The sequence below is a fragment of the Mesoplodon densirostris genome, chromosome 1 (assembly GCF_025265405.1).
Source record: "Mesoplodon densirostris isolate mMesDen1 chromosome 1, mMesDen1 primary haplotype, whole genome shotgun sequence".
Lineage (NCBI taxonomy): Eukaryota > Metazoa > Chordata > Mammalia > Artiodactyla > Ziphiidae > Mesoplodon > Mesoplodon densirostris.
In genome coordinates, this window is record NC_082661.1 from 192,107,908 (window position 1) to 192,123,211 (window position 15,304).

A 15,304-nucleotide genomic window follows, 5' to 3' on the forward strand; every position below is an offset into this window, starting at 1 on the left:
CATCGCCAACAGGACCGTACTTTCCAGGAAGGGCAGGTTTCCCTGAAGATGGATGAACTGTCGAACCGGAACCAGGAAACACTGGGCCCTACACAGCACGCAGGACTAACGGGAACACAGCCACGGGGCACCCGCGCGGTGCGCCCTCCCGCGCCGGCTCGAAGGCTTACCTTGGTCCCACCTCGTTTCCTCTTGCTCCTTCGAATCCCTTCCCCCTCCGCCGTTTCCGCATAGGAACCCTTTGTAAATTCTTTCCAAGTTGAAGCGTGGGACCAATTTCGTCAACACAATCCGGAATGGTCAACATGGCGGCTGTAAGGTTCCTCGGTAGAGGTAAAGCGAGGGGTCGTCTGGGTTGGCGGGGAAAATAGCTCTGGCGCCGGGTCTTCCGTGGCTGCACAGTGCAAGCCGGACTCTCGTAGGTGCAGGTCTGCACTGGGGCTCGATAAGCCTCTACTCTTTCTGGACTCTTAAGTTCTCTAAAGGGTTGTTGCTACTTAAAAACGACCTTATCAGAGGTTTCACTCCTTTCTGGAGCTGTCCACCCTAGGACGGGAGTGGGAGAGGGTATACATTGACACCTTTCCAGCCACCCGTAGGGACCGAGGCAGAGACTTGGTTCTGTCTCCGATGCTGGGGATGTGGGCTGCGGGGGGAAAGGAGTTTGATACGTGAAGAGAGATCTGGAATGGAAAAGGTGGTATATTTTAGTGGCTTACATCCATAAACTTAGAATACTTGGTGCTTTCGGAGCACATCGTTGCAGGCAATTCCAATCCTTAAAACTTCCAGATGTTGTCCAGTTTGGATCAACATTTATCATTTGGAGGCTAATGCCGTGGTGCTTCTTGCTAGCAACTCTTCTCAGCAGTTAATAAGGTCTAATTTGTTGGCTAGGATGACAAGCCTTTTTGGGTACAATACTTAAAATTTTTTTGTTTTGTGTTTTTGAAGTACAGTGATACGTATTATTTAATTATGGTGGATTTTTGGGTGGAGGCAGCAGCCAGGAACACCCCCATTTTACAGAGGAAGAAACTGATTCTGTTAAGTATGTCGCCAAGTTCATGTAACTACTTAGTGGCAGAGGAAGACTGAAGCTTAACTCCTAGACCAGTGATTAGTTGATTTTTTTTTTTTTTAACAGCATCATAGTCTTCTCTTTGAGCTTCGTAACAGGAAAGCTCAATGTAAACATCAGCATTCCCTATTTGGGATAGTTGTTGCTTGAAAGATAGGGGTGACAAGAGATCACAATAGACCCTGATAACTGCTAAGTGAGCAAACCAAAAAGTATATCTTTACTGAAAAGAGATTAATGGTATTATCTTCATGTATGACAGAAATAACATTATGTTAGACAAACTAAAGGAACCAAAAGGAGAATCAAAGGTTATCATCCTCTCCTTGCCACATTTTCTTCTCATGGCTCTCAGAATGTCTCACTCTCTTAATTTTCTTTTTATCTCACTTGTCACTTCTCACATTACTTTGCTGGTTCCTCCTCTTCTCCCAATTTCTTACCTTGGAATGTCTCAGGAGCAAGGATTCCATCCTTCATCCTCATGTCTGTTGTATCTAAACTCACTCTTTTAGTGATCTCATCCAAGTTTTGTGGCTTTGACTATTGTCTATATCTTAATGGTTCTCAAAATTATCTACAATCAGGAACTCTCTCCTGAACTTTAGATTCTTAAACTCATCTCTCTATTCTAGATCTCCACTTGTATATCTAATCAGCACCTAACACTTGTCTAAAATCAAATTCATTGTCATCGCCTGGAGTCTTCCCCATCTCATTTGATGGTTACTGCATCCTTTCAATTGCTCAGACCAGAACCTCAGAATATCCTTGACTCCCCCTCTTTTTCTCACACTTCACATTAAATAGTTGACAAATCTTTTCTGCTTTACCCTCAAAATAAATCCAGAATCTGACTTCTTCTCACTACTTTACTACAACTACCTTCCAAGCCACTACCATCTCTCACCTAGATTTCTCTACAGTGTTCTCTCAACAAGTAGTCAGATTGGTCCTTTAAGAACTTAAATCAAATCATGTTACTCCTATGCTCAAAACTCTGCAAAACCTCCCCATTTTTCTAAATCTAAAGTCCTTAGAATGGCCTACAGCTGTGCTGTCCATTTTGTTATCCACAACTGAGCACTTCAAATGTGGCTAATCCAACCTGAGTGTATTAAATACACATTAGATTTTGAGGACTTAGTACCAGAAAAAGTACAATATCTCAATAATTTTTTTATATTGTTAACATGTTGGAATGATAATATTTGGGGGTATTAGCTGTAATAAAATATGTTAATTTTTATTATTAATTAATTTCCCTGATTTCTGTTTCACCTTTTTTTTATTGTGGCTATTAGAAAATTTAAAGTTATGCATGTGGCTTATATTATACTTCCATTGGACAGCACTGGCCTAGGGTCTTCCATATCATTTTGTGCCTACCTTCTTCCACCTCCATTCACCCAGCTTACCACTCTGAGTTCTTCTCCAGCTCTCCTCCTTCTCACTCACTGTGCTGTAGCACATTGGCTTCTTTGTTCCTTAAACGCACCAAGAACATTCCTTTGTTGGGAGGACTTTTTCTCCCAAGTGGAGTGGGCCTGGAACACTTTCTCTAGATATTTGCATGACCGACTTTCTCATTTCTTTCAAGCCTTTGCTCAAATGTCACCTTTTTAAAAGGGCCTACCTTAACCTTCCTATTTAAAGCTGCAACCCACTTTCCCCTTGATTTTCAATTCCTTTTATCCAGTGGGTTTCCTCTTACCAGTACCATTTTATGTTTGTTAGTATTGTCCACCCCCAGTAGGATGTAAGCTCCATGAGGACAGGGATTTTATTTGTTTTGTTCACTAAATACTTAAAGCAGTGCTAGCACATGTTTCATTGGCATAATCGTTGTCTAATAAATAAATGAGTGAATGAATACATGGATCTTCAACAAAATGCCACCCCTCTTCCATGTGTTGTAATGAATATTAAAGTGATTTAAATCCAGTTTTTTGCTCTCATTAGTTGACATTTCCTTCTTTCATTCAACAGATGTTTATCATGTCTTCATTTGCCAAACACTGTGTTTTGTGTTAGGAACAGAATAGTGAAAAAGTTATATACACTCCTTGGCCATGGTACTTATCATCTATTGAAGAGCAGACATTCATTGTATAATTATTTTTTTAATTACAGTTGTCCTGAGTGCTGTGAAGGAAAGTACAGGTTGTTATAAGAGTGTATATGAGAGACCTTAATCTATTCTGAGTCTTCAGGGAAGTCTTTTCTGAAGGAGTAGCTTAAGCAGAGTCCCTGAAAGATCATTGGATAGTTACAAATTAGCTATTGGAAGGGGGAGTGGGAAGTAGTAGGGGAGAATGTCACAGATGGAGGGAAGATTATATTTGAAAATCTGAAGTTTGTAAAAACCACGGTGTGTTCAAGAAACTGAAAGGAGGCCAGTGTATTTGAAGTGTGGCAAGCATGAGAGAGAATGGTATTAGATGAAGCTCGCTAAATAGGTTAGAAGCAGCTCATGGAGGACCCTTTTAAGAATTTACTTTATTCAGAGAGCAAGGTGAAGCCATCCAAGTGTTGTAAGGGTATGACGAGATTTCGTTTTTAAGTCATTCCTCTTACTAGTAGGTGGAAAAGAAATGGAAAGGGCCAAGAGTAGTAGAATAGTTTGGAGTCTGTTGCAGTATTCCATGTAGTAGATGATGGTGGCCTGGACTACAGTGCTTATGGTGGGAAGGCAAAGACTAGATGGATAAGATCTCCTGGGGAAAGTGAGGATTATAGAGTTAGGTTGAGAAGCCCTGGGGAACTCTAACCTTTCAGTATCATGTTTAAGAGAATGAGCTAGCAAAGGAGATGGAGTTATTTCCATCTCATTGCCACGAGGTAGGGGTGAGGATAACTTTTGAGAATGAGTGCAGATTCAGTTACGTTCCTAAGTAGTGGGGGAAGTTCTGAGGGCTTCTGTTTTCTCTGAAGTAGCGAGTGAGGTTATTTGCTAACAGTGAGAGGAGAAGAAATATATTAAAGGAATATAATAAAATACTACAGATAAATTGACTACAGAAGTATTGAAAATACAGATATCATGGCCTAGCAGTGCTATTTAAGTAGTGGTATTTTTGTAGTTTATTTTTTCTTAGTCTGGAGCAGTTTGATTTTTGTTGAAAATTTTAATTTCTGGTTGTCATGACTGGGGGTTCTGAAAGTAGTGGTTGAGTATTTTATAGCAGGTTGCAATTGATATATTCAAGAGGATTATTATTTTGAGGATCCTGCCAGGTTGTGGGGTTCTTGTTTAGTACAATTAGAATTATTTTTTGGAAGTGTTTTCCAAATCTTGAGTGGATAATTGCTCTTCCTTCATTTACCATATGTGATTTTTCAAGGTAGCTGGCTTCTTTAAAAATGTGGAGAATCTGGGCTTCCCTGGTGGCGCAGTGGTTGAGAGTCTGCCTGCCGATGCAGGGGACACGGGTTCGTGCCCCGGTCTGGGAGGATCCCACATGCCGCGGAGCGGCTGGGCCCGTGAGCCATGGCCACTGAGCCTGCGCGTCCGGAGCCTGTGCTCCGCACGGGAGAGGCCACAGCAGTGAGAGGCCCGCATACTGCACACACACAAACACAAAATGTGGAGAATCTCCTCTTAGACTGTTGCATGCCAGCATAGCCCACTAAATTTGAGACTCTGGAGGTCAGGAACTGGATCTCATTAGTCTATTTCTCTTCTTTTTCCTAGCCATTAAAGCCCCGGTTGTGGCTTTTGTGCCACAGTAATAAACAGGTGTCCTATACTGTCCCAAATGTCGGACCCATATGTTCACAGAATTCACAGTTTTGGTGATTTTCTTGTACTTCAACTTCGTTTTGGAAGATTAGAATTAGAGATGAAATTGAGTTGTTAGGCATGTGGCTTTGATGACGTTTGAGCTGATGATAAGGAGTAGGCCAGGGGAAGATATGGAGCTGGTGCATCCCTGTCAAATGTAACATTAACTGTAAAGGCCCTGAGTGAGGAATTAACTTGAGGGATTCTAGAGATTCAAGGATCTGAAAGAAGGTTCATAGTGAGCAAGTAAGAGAGTGGTATGGAGTGATAGGCAGGGGCCGGCTCACATAGGGCCTTGTAGACCACAGCGAGGACTCGGTAGCTCTTCTGCATGCGCAGTGCCCTGCACTTGGAAACTTAACTCATGAAATGAATTCATTTGATGTGTAGACAAGTCTTACAGTTTACATGCTATTGGTTTATATAATGAGTGGATTTTAAGATATTAGATTTTAACAGTTATTTTACCGGAAAACCTAGCTGTAGAGCACTAATTTAAAAAGTTGAGTTTAGAGAGTTCCCTGGTGGCCTAGTGGTTAGGATTCTGGGCTTTCACTGCCATGGCCCAGGTTCAGTCCCTGGTCGGGGAACTGATGTCCTGCAAACCACATGGCACAGCCAAAAAAAAAAAAAAAAAAAAAAAGAAAGAAAAAGAAAACAAAATTGAGTTTAAGCCCAATTAAACAGAAAAGAAATATAGATGACCAAACATGAAAACATATTCAGCCTAATTCATAAGGAAATGCAAATTAAAACAACTCTGCATACCATCTTTCATCTACTAGGTTGATGAATATCAACATGTTTGGTAACATACTATGTTGGCATGAGTGTATGGAAACAGGCAACCTTTTCATTGCTGCTTGAAATGTGTATGGCACTGTTATTGTAGAGAGCAGTATTTATCAAAATTACAAACGTTCATATCCTTTGACCCAGCAAATTCCCTTGAATTTATCCTATGAATATACTTGTATGTGTGCAAAATGATGTTTGTACAAGGTCATTTACTGCAGCACTGTTTATAATAGCAAAATATTATAAATGAACTAATTGCTGGTCACTGATTATGATACAACCACAGAGTGTAGTACTTTTGCAGCTCTGAAGAGATGAAGTCTTTATGAACTGATATGAAATTATTGCTGTAATACATATGTATAAATGTACCTTTGTGAAAGGCATACATGAGATTATATATACACATCTCTAAATAATGTGTGTACATCTATATCTAATATATGTGTGAAAATGGGCTCTAATACCTTTACATGAAAAATAAAGGTGTAGAACAGTGAGTAGAGTGTGCTGCCATTTAATAAAAGAGTAGGGAAATAATATTTCTAGAGAGATGCATAAGAAATTACTAACGTGGGAGGGAAGCTGGGTTTTAGGGGTTGGAAGAAGACTTTACTTTTGATTATTCTTTTGTAATCCTTAAATAAAAACATTTTCCTAGTATTTCTACATACAAAAGATATTTATAACATATAAAGAATAATAACTTAAAATTCTGGATACTTACTAGTAAGCTTAAAAAAAAAAAGAACATTATCAGTACCTTCAAAGGCCCAAGTACTTTTGTCTTATTTGATCTGCTTCTTCCCCAGAGGTAAGGCACTTTTCCTAAATTTCTATTCATTGTTTTTCTGTATAGTTTTTTTTTTGGGGGGGGGGTGCTGCATTGGGTCTTCGTTGATGCGCGCAGGCTTTCTCTAGTTGTGGTGAGTGGGGGCTACTGTTTGTTGTGGTGCACAGGCTTCTCATTGCGGTGGCTTTTTTTGTTGTGGAGCATGGGCTCTAGATGCATGGGCTTCAGTAGTTGTGGTGCGTGGGCTCAGTAGTTGTGCGTGGGCTCAGTAGTTGTGGTGCACGGGCTTAGTTGCTCCACAGCATGTGGAATCTTCCCAGACCAGGGCTCGAACCCATGTCCCTGCATTGACAGGAGGATTCTTAACCACTGTGCCACCAGGGGAGTCCCCTTCTGTATAGTTTTAACATACACACACACACACACACACACACACACACACACACACACACACACACTCCTAAATACAATATTGATTACTTATGCATGTTTTTGAATTTAAGTAATACCAAATGAATTCTTTTGCCAGTGACATTTTTGCTCAAATTATGTTTGTAAGATCCATCTATATATATGGCATATAGTTTATTCATTTTTACAGTCCTGTAGCTTTCCATTATAGGAATATACCACAAATTATTTATCCATCCTACTGTAGATACACACTTGGGTTCTTTTCTTCAGTTTTGCCATTTCAACGATGTGATGATCATTCTTGTGCATGTCTCTTAGTACACGTGTGCAGGAGTTCCTCTAGGGTACATGCCCAGGAGTATAATTGCTGCATCATTGAGGTGTGCGTGCCCATCCTCTTTGGGTAATGCCGTATTGTTTTCCAAAATGGTATTCCAATTCATACTCTTAACTGCTATGTGTAAAATTTATCCTGATGTGATATTTTCAGCTATACAGGACTTTTAAAAAAAAGTTTTGCCAATTTGCTACATGTAAAACAGTGCTACTTAAATTATCTCATCTACAAACTGTTACCTGTCCAAAATAAGATCAAAGCACTCTTCCTTCATTGAGAAAGTCTTGTGGAAAAAAAATTTTGTCAGCTGCACTAAATAATATACTTACTTAGTGATGTGTTTGATTTACATGCTGGGGTAATTTTAATTTGGTAACAGATAGGCTGTAACAGGCTCACAGACCACTCTTTAAGTAGCACAGTAAAATGATATGTTACTGTGGTTGAAATTAACATTTACCTGATTACTAATGAGACTGTACGCTTTTTGGGGTTTTGGGTTTTTTTTTTTTTGCGGTATGTGGGCCTCTCACTGTTGTGGCCTCTCCTGTTGTGGAGCACAGGCTCCAGACGTGCAGGCTCAGTGGCCATGGCTCACAGACCCAGCCGCTCCGTGGCCATGTGGGATCTTCCCGGACCGGGGCACGAACCCTTGTGCCCTGCATCGGCAGGCGGACTCTCAACCACTGCGCCACCAGGGAAGCCCGAGACTGTACATTTTTTATATGTTTATGCATCATTTGTATCTCCTTTTCAGTTAGAAGTCTATTCATCTCTTTTGTTTATTTTTCAATTGGGTTGATCTTATATATTCTGGATATTAATCCTTAGTCCAGTATGTATGTTACTATTATAATCTCCCAGTTTTTGGCTTGTCTTTTCACTTTCTTTAAAGTATCTTTTGATAAACAGGTGTTCTTAACACTAACGCAGTCACTTTTTGGTTAGTGCTTTTGGATTTTGTTTGTGAAATTGTTCCCTTCTCAAAGGTCATAAAGATATTTTCCTATATTCTGAAAACCTTTAAATTTTGCCATTCACATGTAAGTCAGTCCATCTAGATTTGATTGATTGTGTGTGTGTGTGTGTGTGTGTATGTGTGTGTGTGAAACAGGGATCTAAATATACTCTTTTCCCTGTTGATAATCACTTGTCTTAGCACCACTTATTGAATTCTTTGCACAGTGTTTGCAATAACATCTCTGTCATATTTCAGTATCCATATGTACATGGGCTTGTTGCTGGGCTGTTTATTTTTTCATTAGTCTATTCTTCTATACTTGTGCCAATACCAAAGTGTCTTAATTACCATAGCTTTATAACAATCTTGATCTCTGGTAAGACAGTACCCTCCACTTTCTTATCCTTCAGAAGTACCTTGGGCAACATGAATGTATTATCTATACAAGAAAAAAAAACGAAGAAGAATAAAATTTAAATTAAAAATTCAGGATACGTATTTGTAATCTTTAATAATAGAGCTAACATACTTTGTTGAGCCTGAACTAGACTAAGTTAAAAATAAATTAGGACAGAATTCTTCAATTAGATATGTTTACTTGGCTTTAGTTTCAAGAAGTACAGTTTCCATTTTTACACTTTTTAAAGATTGTGGTTAACTCACAAATGTTGAATATTTTTGTTTTAGAAAACACTGAGAATGTAAAAACTATGTATGTAGTGATTAATATTAATATTTTACATGTTTTTTTTCTTTCAAGTCTTGATACATCAGCAAAGGCATAGTCTTTCCAAGATGGCTTCTCAGACGTCTCTTTATCCTTGTTCTGTGTACGTTCTGGTGCCCAACAGACATTTTGCTGCTGCTACAAGGTAAGTTTTTTTGTTTTGTTTTCTTAGTTATTTCATTTGCTATCATTTAAATCTTTGATTAAAAAACAATATGCTTGGGGGGCTTCCCTAGTGGCGCAGTGGTTAAGAATCCTCCTGCCAGTGCAGGACACATGGATTCAATCCCTGGGCCGGGAAGATCCCACATGCTATGGAGCAACTAAGCCTGTGCTCCACAACTACTGAGCCTGTGCTGTAGAGCCTGTGAGCCACAACTACTGAAGCCCGTGTGCCTAGAGCCCGTACTCCGCAACAAGAGAGGCCACTGCATTGAGAAGCCCACGCACAACAATGAAGACCCAATGCAGCCAAGAATAAATAAATAAATTTTAAAAAACAAAACCAATATGCTTGGTTCTGTAAAGACATACAGGGATATATAGTTGTAAAACTTTATCATCTCTGCTTCTTTGACCTGGTAGTCCTGAAGGAGAGGCATGACTTATTATAATAATACTTCACATGTATTGAATACTAACATTCAATAACTAATTTAATACCTACAGCATCCTTATGTGGCGGCCATTGTTATGCTCTTTTTTAGAGGCAGAAAGCAAGGAATAGACTATGTAACTTGCCCAAGGTCACAGAGCTAGTAAGTGTTGGAGCTAATATTCTGTGACATAATAAGAACTATTTATATTGGGCTCTGCCACCAGCTCCTGACACAGAGCTCATAAAATCCTTGTGATGTCCTGAGTGATAGGGATGCTAGGAGCATTTTTCAAAAATATTTGGTCTTTGACCCAGTTCCTGATACAGAGCTCATAAAACCCTTAATTTTCTGGGTGATAGGAGTGTCTTTTTGTCTAGTGAGGCAACTCTTGGTGGACTCCTGGATGGAGACTGGTCACTAGAAAGACCAAGCAGTGATTACAAGCTTGGAACTTTTAGGCCTACCTTCCATCCTTCAGGGAGGAGAGAGGGGCTAGAGATTGCGTTCATAATTGCTCATGCCTACATGATGAAGCCTCCATAAAAATCCCTGAACTATGGGGTCTGGAGAACTGCTGGGTTGCTGAACACATCCGTGTGCTGAAAGGGTGGTACACCCAAATCCTACAGGGACACAAGCTCCTGCGCTCCAGACCCTTCTGGACCTTGTCCCCTGTACCTATTCATCTGGCTGTTCATCTGTATCCTTTATCATATCGTTTCTTATGTAATAAACCAGTAAGTGTTAAGTAAGCGTTTGTCTGAGTTCTGCAAGCCATTCTAGCAAATTATGAAGCCTGAGGAGGGGGATCCTGGGGCCCCCCCGATATATAGCTGTTAACCAAAAGTACCGGAGGCCCGGACTTGCAGTTGGCATCTGAAGTAGGGGCAGTCTTGTGGGACAGAACCCTTAACTTGTGGGATCTGATGTTTAATCCAAATAGTGTCAGAATTGTGTTGAATTACAGGCTATCCAGCTGATGTTGGATAATTGGAGAGTGTGGGGAAAAAAATCCACACATTTAGTGTCAGAATTGTTGTGAGTAGAGGAAAATAGTTTCCTGTCTAACTATACACCCTGCATCTCACTTCCTTGCTTCTAACTTAACAGTATATCTTGGAGATTGTTTCAGATGGAGCTGTTTAGTCATTTTTTTAAAATTGCGATATGATCGACATATATTAGTTTCAGGTATGCAACATAATGATTTAATATTTGTATATATTGGGAAGTGCTTACTACAGTAAGTCTAGTTAACATCCATCACCATTCAGAGTTACAGATTTTTTTTGTGCGGTGAGAACTATTAAGATATACTCTCTCAGCAACTTTCAGATATACGTTACAGTATTATTAATTATAGTCACCATGCTGTACATTACATCCCTATGGCTTATTTATTTTATAACCAGAAGTTTGTACCTTTTGACCATCTTTACCTATTTCACCTACACCCTACTCCCCCTGCCTCTAGCAATCACCAATCTGTTTTCTGTATCTGTAAGTGCATTTTTTTTTTTTAGATTACACATATGAGTGAGATCATATGATATTTGTCTCTCTTTGGCCGACTTAGTTCACTTAGCATAAGAGAAAGGTCCATCCATGTTGTTGCAAATGGCAAGATTTCATTCTTTTTATGGCTGAATAATATTCCTCTGTGTGTGTGTGTGTATGTGTGTGTGTGTATGACATTTTCTTTATCCATTCCTCCATTAGTGGACTCTTAGATTGCTTCCGTGTCTTGGTTATTGTATAAATTGCTACAGTGAACATGGGTATAACATTTCATTGTGTGAATATACCATAACTTACTTAACCATTCCCTTATTGAAACACATTTTGGAAATGTCTTTCCAAAAGACATTTGCCTTTTGCTATTACAAATGATCCTGCATTGAATAATCATGTACATAGATCTTGTCAAGTATTATGAATATATTTGTAGTATGAACTCAGAAATAGAATTGAATCAAAAGATGTGTGCATTTATAATTTTGATAGGTAATACCAAATTGCCTTCATAGAGATCTTGCCAATTTATGTCCTTACCAGCAACTATTGTTAGAATGCCCATTTTCCCATATACAATGTAGTCAAAATTTTTGAACTTTGCCAATTTGATAGGTAATAAATGGTATCATCATGTTTTTAATTTATATTTTATTACTGTTATTATTGAGGTTGTATATCTTTTTATCTGTTTAAGAGCCATTTATATTTTCCTTACTGTGAATTTTCTGTTCATGTCCTATTCCTATTTTTTTGTTGTTGATTAGTAGGAGCTCTTTATACATTGTAAATTAGCACATATCTGCACTATAACTTTAATATGTCTTAACTGCTGTAGTAGAGGAATGGACCAGGTACTGTGGGATCACAGATGAAAGGTCAATTAATTCTTCCTGGAGGAGAATATGGCAAGAAGTATTTGAGCTGGGTCTTTTTTTTTTTTTAATAAATTTATTTATTTTATTTTATTTATTTTTTGCTGCATTGGGTCTTCACTGAGCATGGTCTTTCTCTAGTTGCGGCGAGTGGGGCTACTCTTCGTTGCGGTGCACAGGGTTGTCATTGCGGTGGCTTCTCCTTGCAGAGCACAGGCTCTAGGCACACAAGCTTCTGTAGTTGTGGCACGCGGGCTCAGTAGTTGTGGCTCTTGGGTTCTAGATCACAGGCTCAGTAGTTGTGGTGTACGGGCTTAGTTGCTTCGCGGCATGTGGGATCTTCCCAGACCAGGGCTCGAACCCGTGTCCCCTGCATTGGCAGGCAGATTCTTAACCACTGTGCCACCAGGGAAGCCCTGAGCTGAGTCTTGAAAGATAGATAGGATTTTGCAGGGGAATTGGGAGAAAGGTATTTCACTGGTGCAGAAGGATGAAAGTGAATGATATAGCTTGAATATAGGATGAAGAGAGAGGAGGCAGAAATGATGCTAGAATGGAGGCTTCCTTTGAGTCTGAGTAGTACCTGGATTCTTTTTGAGAATTTGGAGGAGTATTGGTTATACCAGTTTACATCCCTACCCAGCAGTGAGTGAGAGTGCCCACATTTTTAACAACTCTGGTTATCATCAATCTTTATTGGTGTTTCTTCATTGTATGTCTAATTTATATCTTTTGCCCATTTTTCTATTGGGCTATTTGTCTTTTTCTTTCTGCTTTGTGGAATTATTTGTTTATTAGGGACAAATTATTTTGAGAATATTTTATCTTTAAGTGTTGTTTTCTTTTATCCTATAGAAATTTCTCATTTTATGTCTTCCCCATATTCCAGTACAACTTTAAAAGGAGTTTTCACTCACCTAAAAACTGTAGCATAAGAAATACGCATGGGGCTTTCCTGGTGGCGCAGTGTTTGAGGGTCCGCCTGCCAGTGCAGGGGACACGGGTTCAAGCCCTGGTCCAGGGGGATCCCACATGCTGCGGAGCAGCTGAGACCATGTGCCACAACTACTGAGCCTGTGCTCTAGAGCCCACGTGCCACAACTACTGAAGCCCACACATCTAGAGCCCGTGCTCCGAGGCAGGAGAGGCTGCTGCAATGGGAGGCCCGCGCACCGCAGCGGCGGGTAGCCCCTGCTCTCTGCAGCTGGAGAGGGCCCGCGAGGCGGCAGGGACCCAACACAGCCAAAAATAAAATAAATTAATTAAAAAAAAAAAGAAATATGCATGTTTAAAAAAAACCTGAAAATTTATTAGCAGATAATTTTTTCCGTGTCTAACAATGAGTTATTCAGTAGCTTGATGAGAATCATAGTATTCGCAATTTTAATTGTGGTTTTAATTTTTTAATATATTGACTTTATAATATACTAAAAAAAATAGTTGTTTCATGGCTGATTTTTTATCAGGACCTGAGACAGGGTAGAGGGGCTTGTGCTTGCTTCTCTCTTCTCTCTTGTCACTCTGAATCTCCTCTCTTCTCCGTGTATGTGTATATACTCATGGTCTGCCAGTGGCATCTCTGACTCTGGTTTTGCTTCTATCTTGACAACAGGTTCTTTTTCTTGCTTCTTTGTATATCCCAGAATATTTTATTGACTGCTAGATATTTTGTTCAAACAGCTGAGACTAAAGTACATACTATTTATGCCTGGAAATGGACATGGCTCTTCTGTCACAGTGTTAAGTCAATCCAGTCAAAAGTTGAGCTGGGGTTTGGTTTCGTTACCACCACCAGCTTCAGATTTCTGTACTGTTACCTTGTGCTTAGGGTGGGGGCTGGGTTGCTAGAAGGTTTTTTTTCTCAGTGTTGCTGTTCCGTGCCCAGTTTTCAACCTTGCCTGTGCAGCTATGCCTCAGAAGGGGGTCACTCTCCATACTCTTGCTCCTCCCCAAGTAGAAGACTGCTATTGCTTATTACTCAGTGCTTGTCAGGCTAGTGATGGGTGCAGAAGGGATTCTGTGTTTTCCAAATTCAGCCATTGTCTTAAGTAGGCCCAGTGTTGCTGGTCCTTGGGGATGAGGTTTTCTCAGTATTTCTCTCCCTCCCCCCATGGTATGTATCTATTGGAGGTCTTGTGCCATAGTGCCTGGGCCCTTCCATAGCTTTATTGGTAGATGATACTGCACTCAGGACTATTTCCTGCCCTACCCCCGAGGATAGAAGTTTTAGTGTTTTTTCTTCTTTCTAGTGCTTTTTTCTTCTTTTGTTTCCCTACATACAGTGGGTGTTTACCTGTGCCCTAGAGGGCTTCAGGGTTACTTGCCTTTCCCGCTGTAGTAGCTGATCTTCTCCATACTGCACCCTTGAAGGAGGCTCCCTAGTCCCCTGGCCTGCTCCCGTCTTTCCCGGGAGCACCTGGTGGAGGTCTGTGGAAAAGGCCCACGCAATGAGTGTGAACTCCCCTCGTGTCTGGATCTCTCAGGGGGTTTATACGTTAGTGCTAAAAGTTTAGCTGATTTTTTTCCTGCCTGCTTGCCTTCCTCTTATTCTCTGCTACAGGTGAGACCCTCCTGGATATATGCATATGGAGTGGGGTTGTGGGGAGATTTCAGACCTACTTGGTTGCCCTACGATCTCAGCTCTGTGACGCATTCAAGAAAAGTTGTGACTTTATCTGACTCTGTCATTGTTAATGCTCTTTCCAGCTTTTATTTGTATTATTATTGACTAGGTTTTATTCTGTCAGTTTTTACATTTTAGGTATAAGCAGAACTTCTGCATTTAGGTTTTTTTTTAATAATTATTTATTTGGTTGCTTGGGGTCTTAGTTGTGGCAGGTGGGCTCCTTAGTTGTGGCACGCGAACTTTTAGTTGCGGCATGCGTGTGGGATCTAGTTCCCTGATCAGGGATTAAACCTGGGCCCCCTGCATTGGGAGCGCGGAGTCCTATTCACTGCGCCACCAGGAAGTCCCTGCATTTAAGTTTAATGAATAAACCGGCATCAGAGGTGGGTGTTTGTGATTTTATTTATGTGATTACACTGAGAAGTAAGAATTCCAAACATTGGCATTCCATTAATAGTTATATGCCCTAGGCATTTTCTCTTTAGTTCTGTTTAGTTCAGTTTAGTTTGACTGAGGTTGTGTACCCTCCTACCTCCACCCCAATTCCTCAAAGTAAAGGCTTCTTCAGCCTTAAAAGGACTTGGATCTCTGGGGTCACAGATCTTCAAGGATCTTGAAGTGAGCTTTATTATAGCACTGATTTTTTTCTTATCTTGTTTTATTTGGGTATGACCGTGGAATTATTTTTTCCTTTCATTCTCTTGGAGGTAGGAGACAGGTGAAGCAGGGAGAAAGTTATTATCTGAAAACAGTCTCTTATTACTCATTTAGTCTGTGTGGTTTAGTTACCCAGGTAA

The 15,304-nt window shown here is 40.2% G+C and overlaps 1 protein-coding gene across 1 annotated transcript in view; it reads left to right on the forward strand.

Annotated features, from left to right (window-relative positions):
* The first annotated feature begins 246 nt into the window (after nt 1–246).
* MRPL1 (mitochondrial ribosomal protein L1) overlaps nt 247–15,304 on the forward strand; it is a 58,949-nt gene continuing 43,891 nt past the window's right edge. Inside the window, exons 1-2 of the mRNA XM_060093082.1 lie at nt 247–333; nt 8,929–9,040. Coding sequence (XP_059949065.1) covers nt 297–333; nt 8,929–9,040 — 149 coding nt within the window. The 5' untranslated portion in view covers nt 247–296. The remainder of the gene's footprint in view (nt 334–8,928; nt 9,041–15,304) is intronic.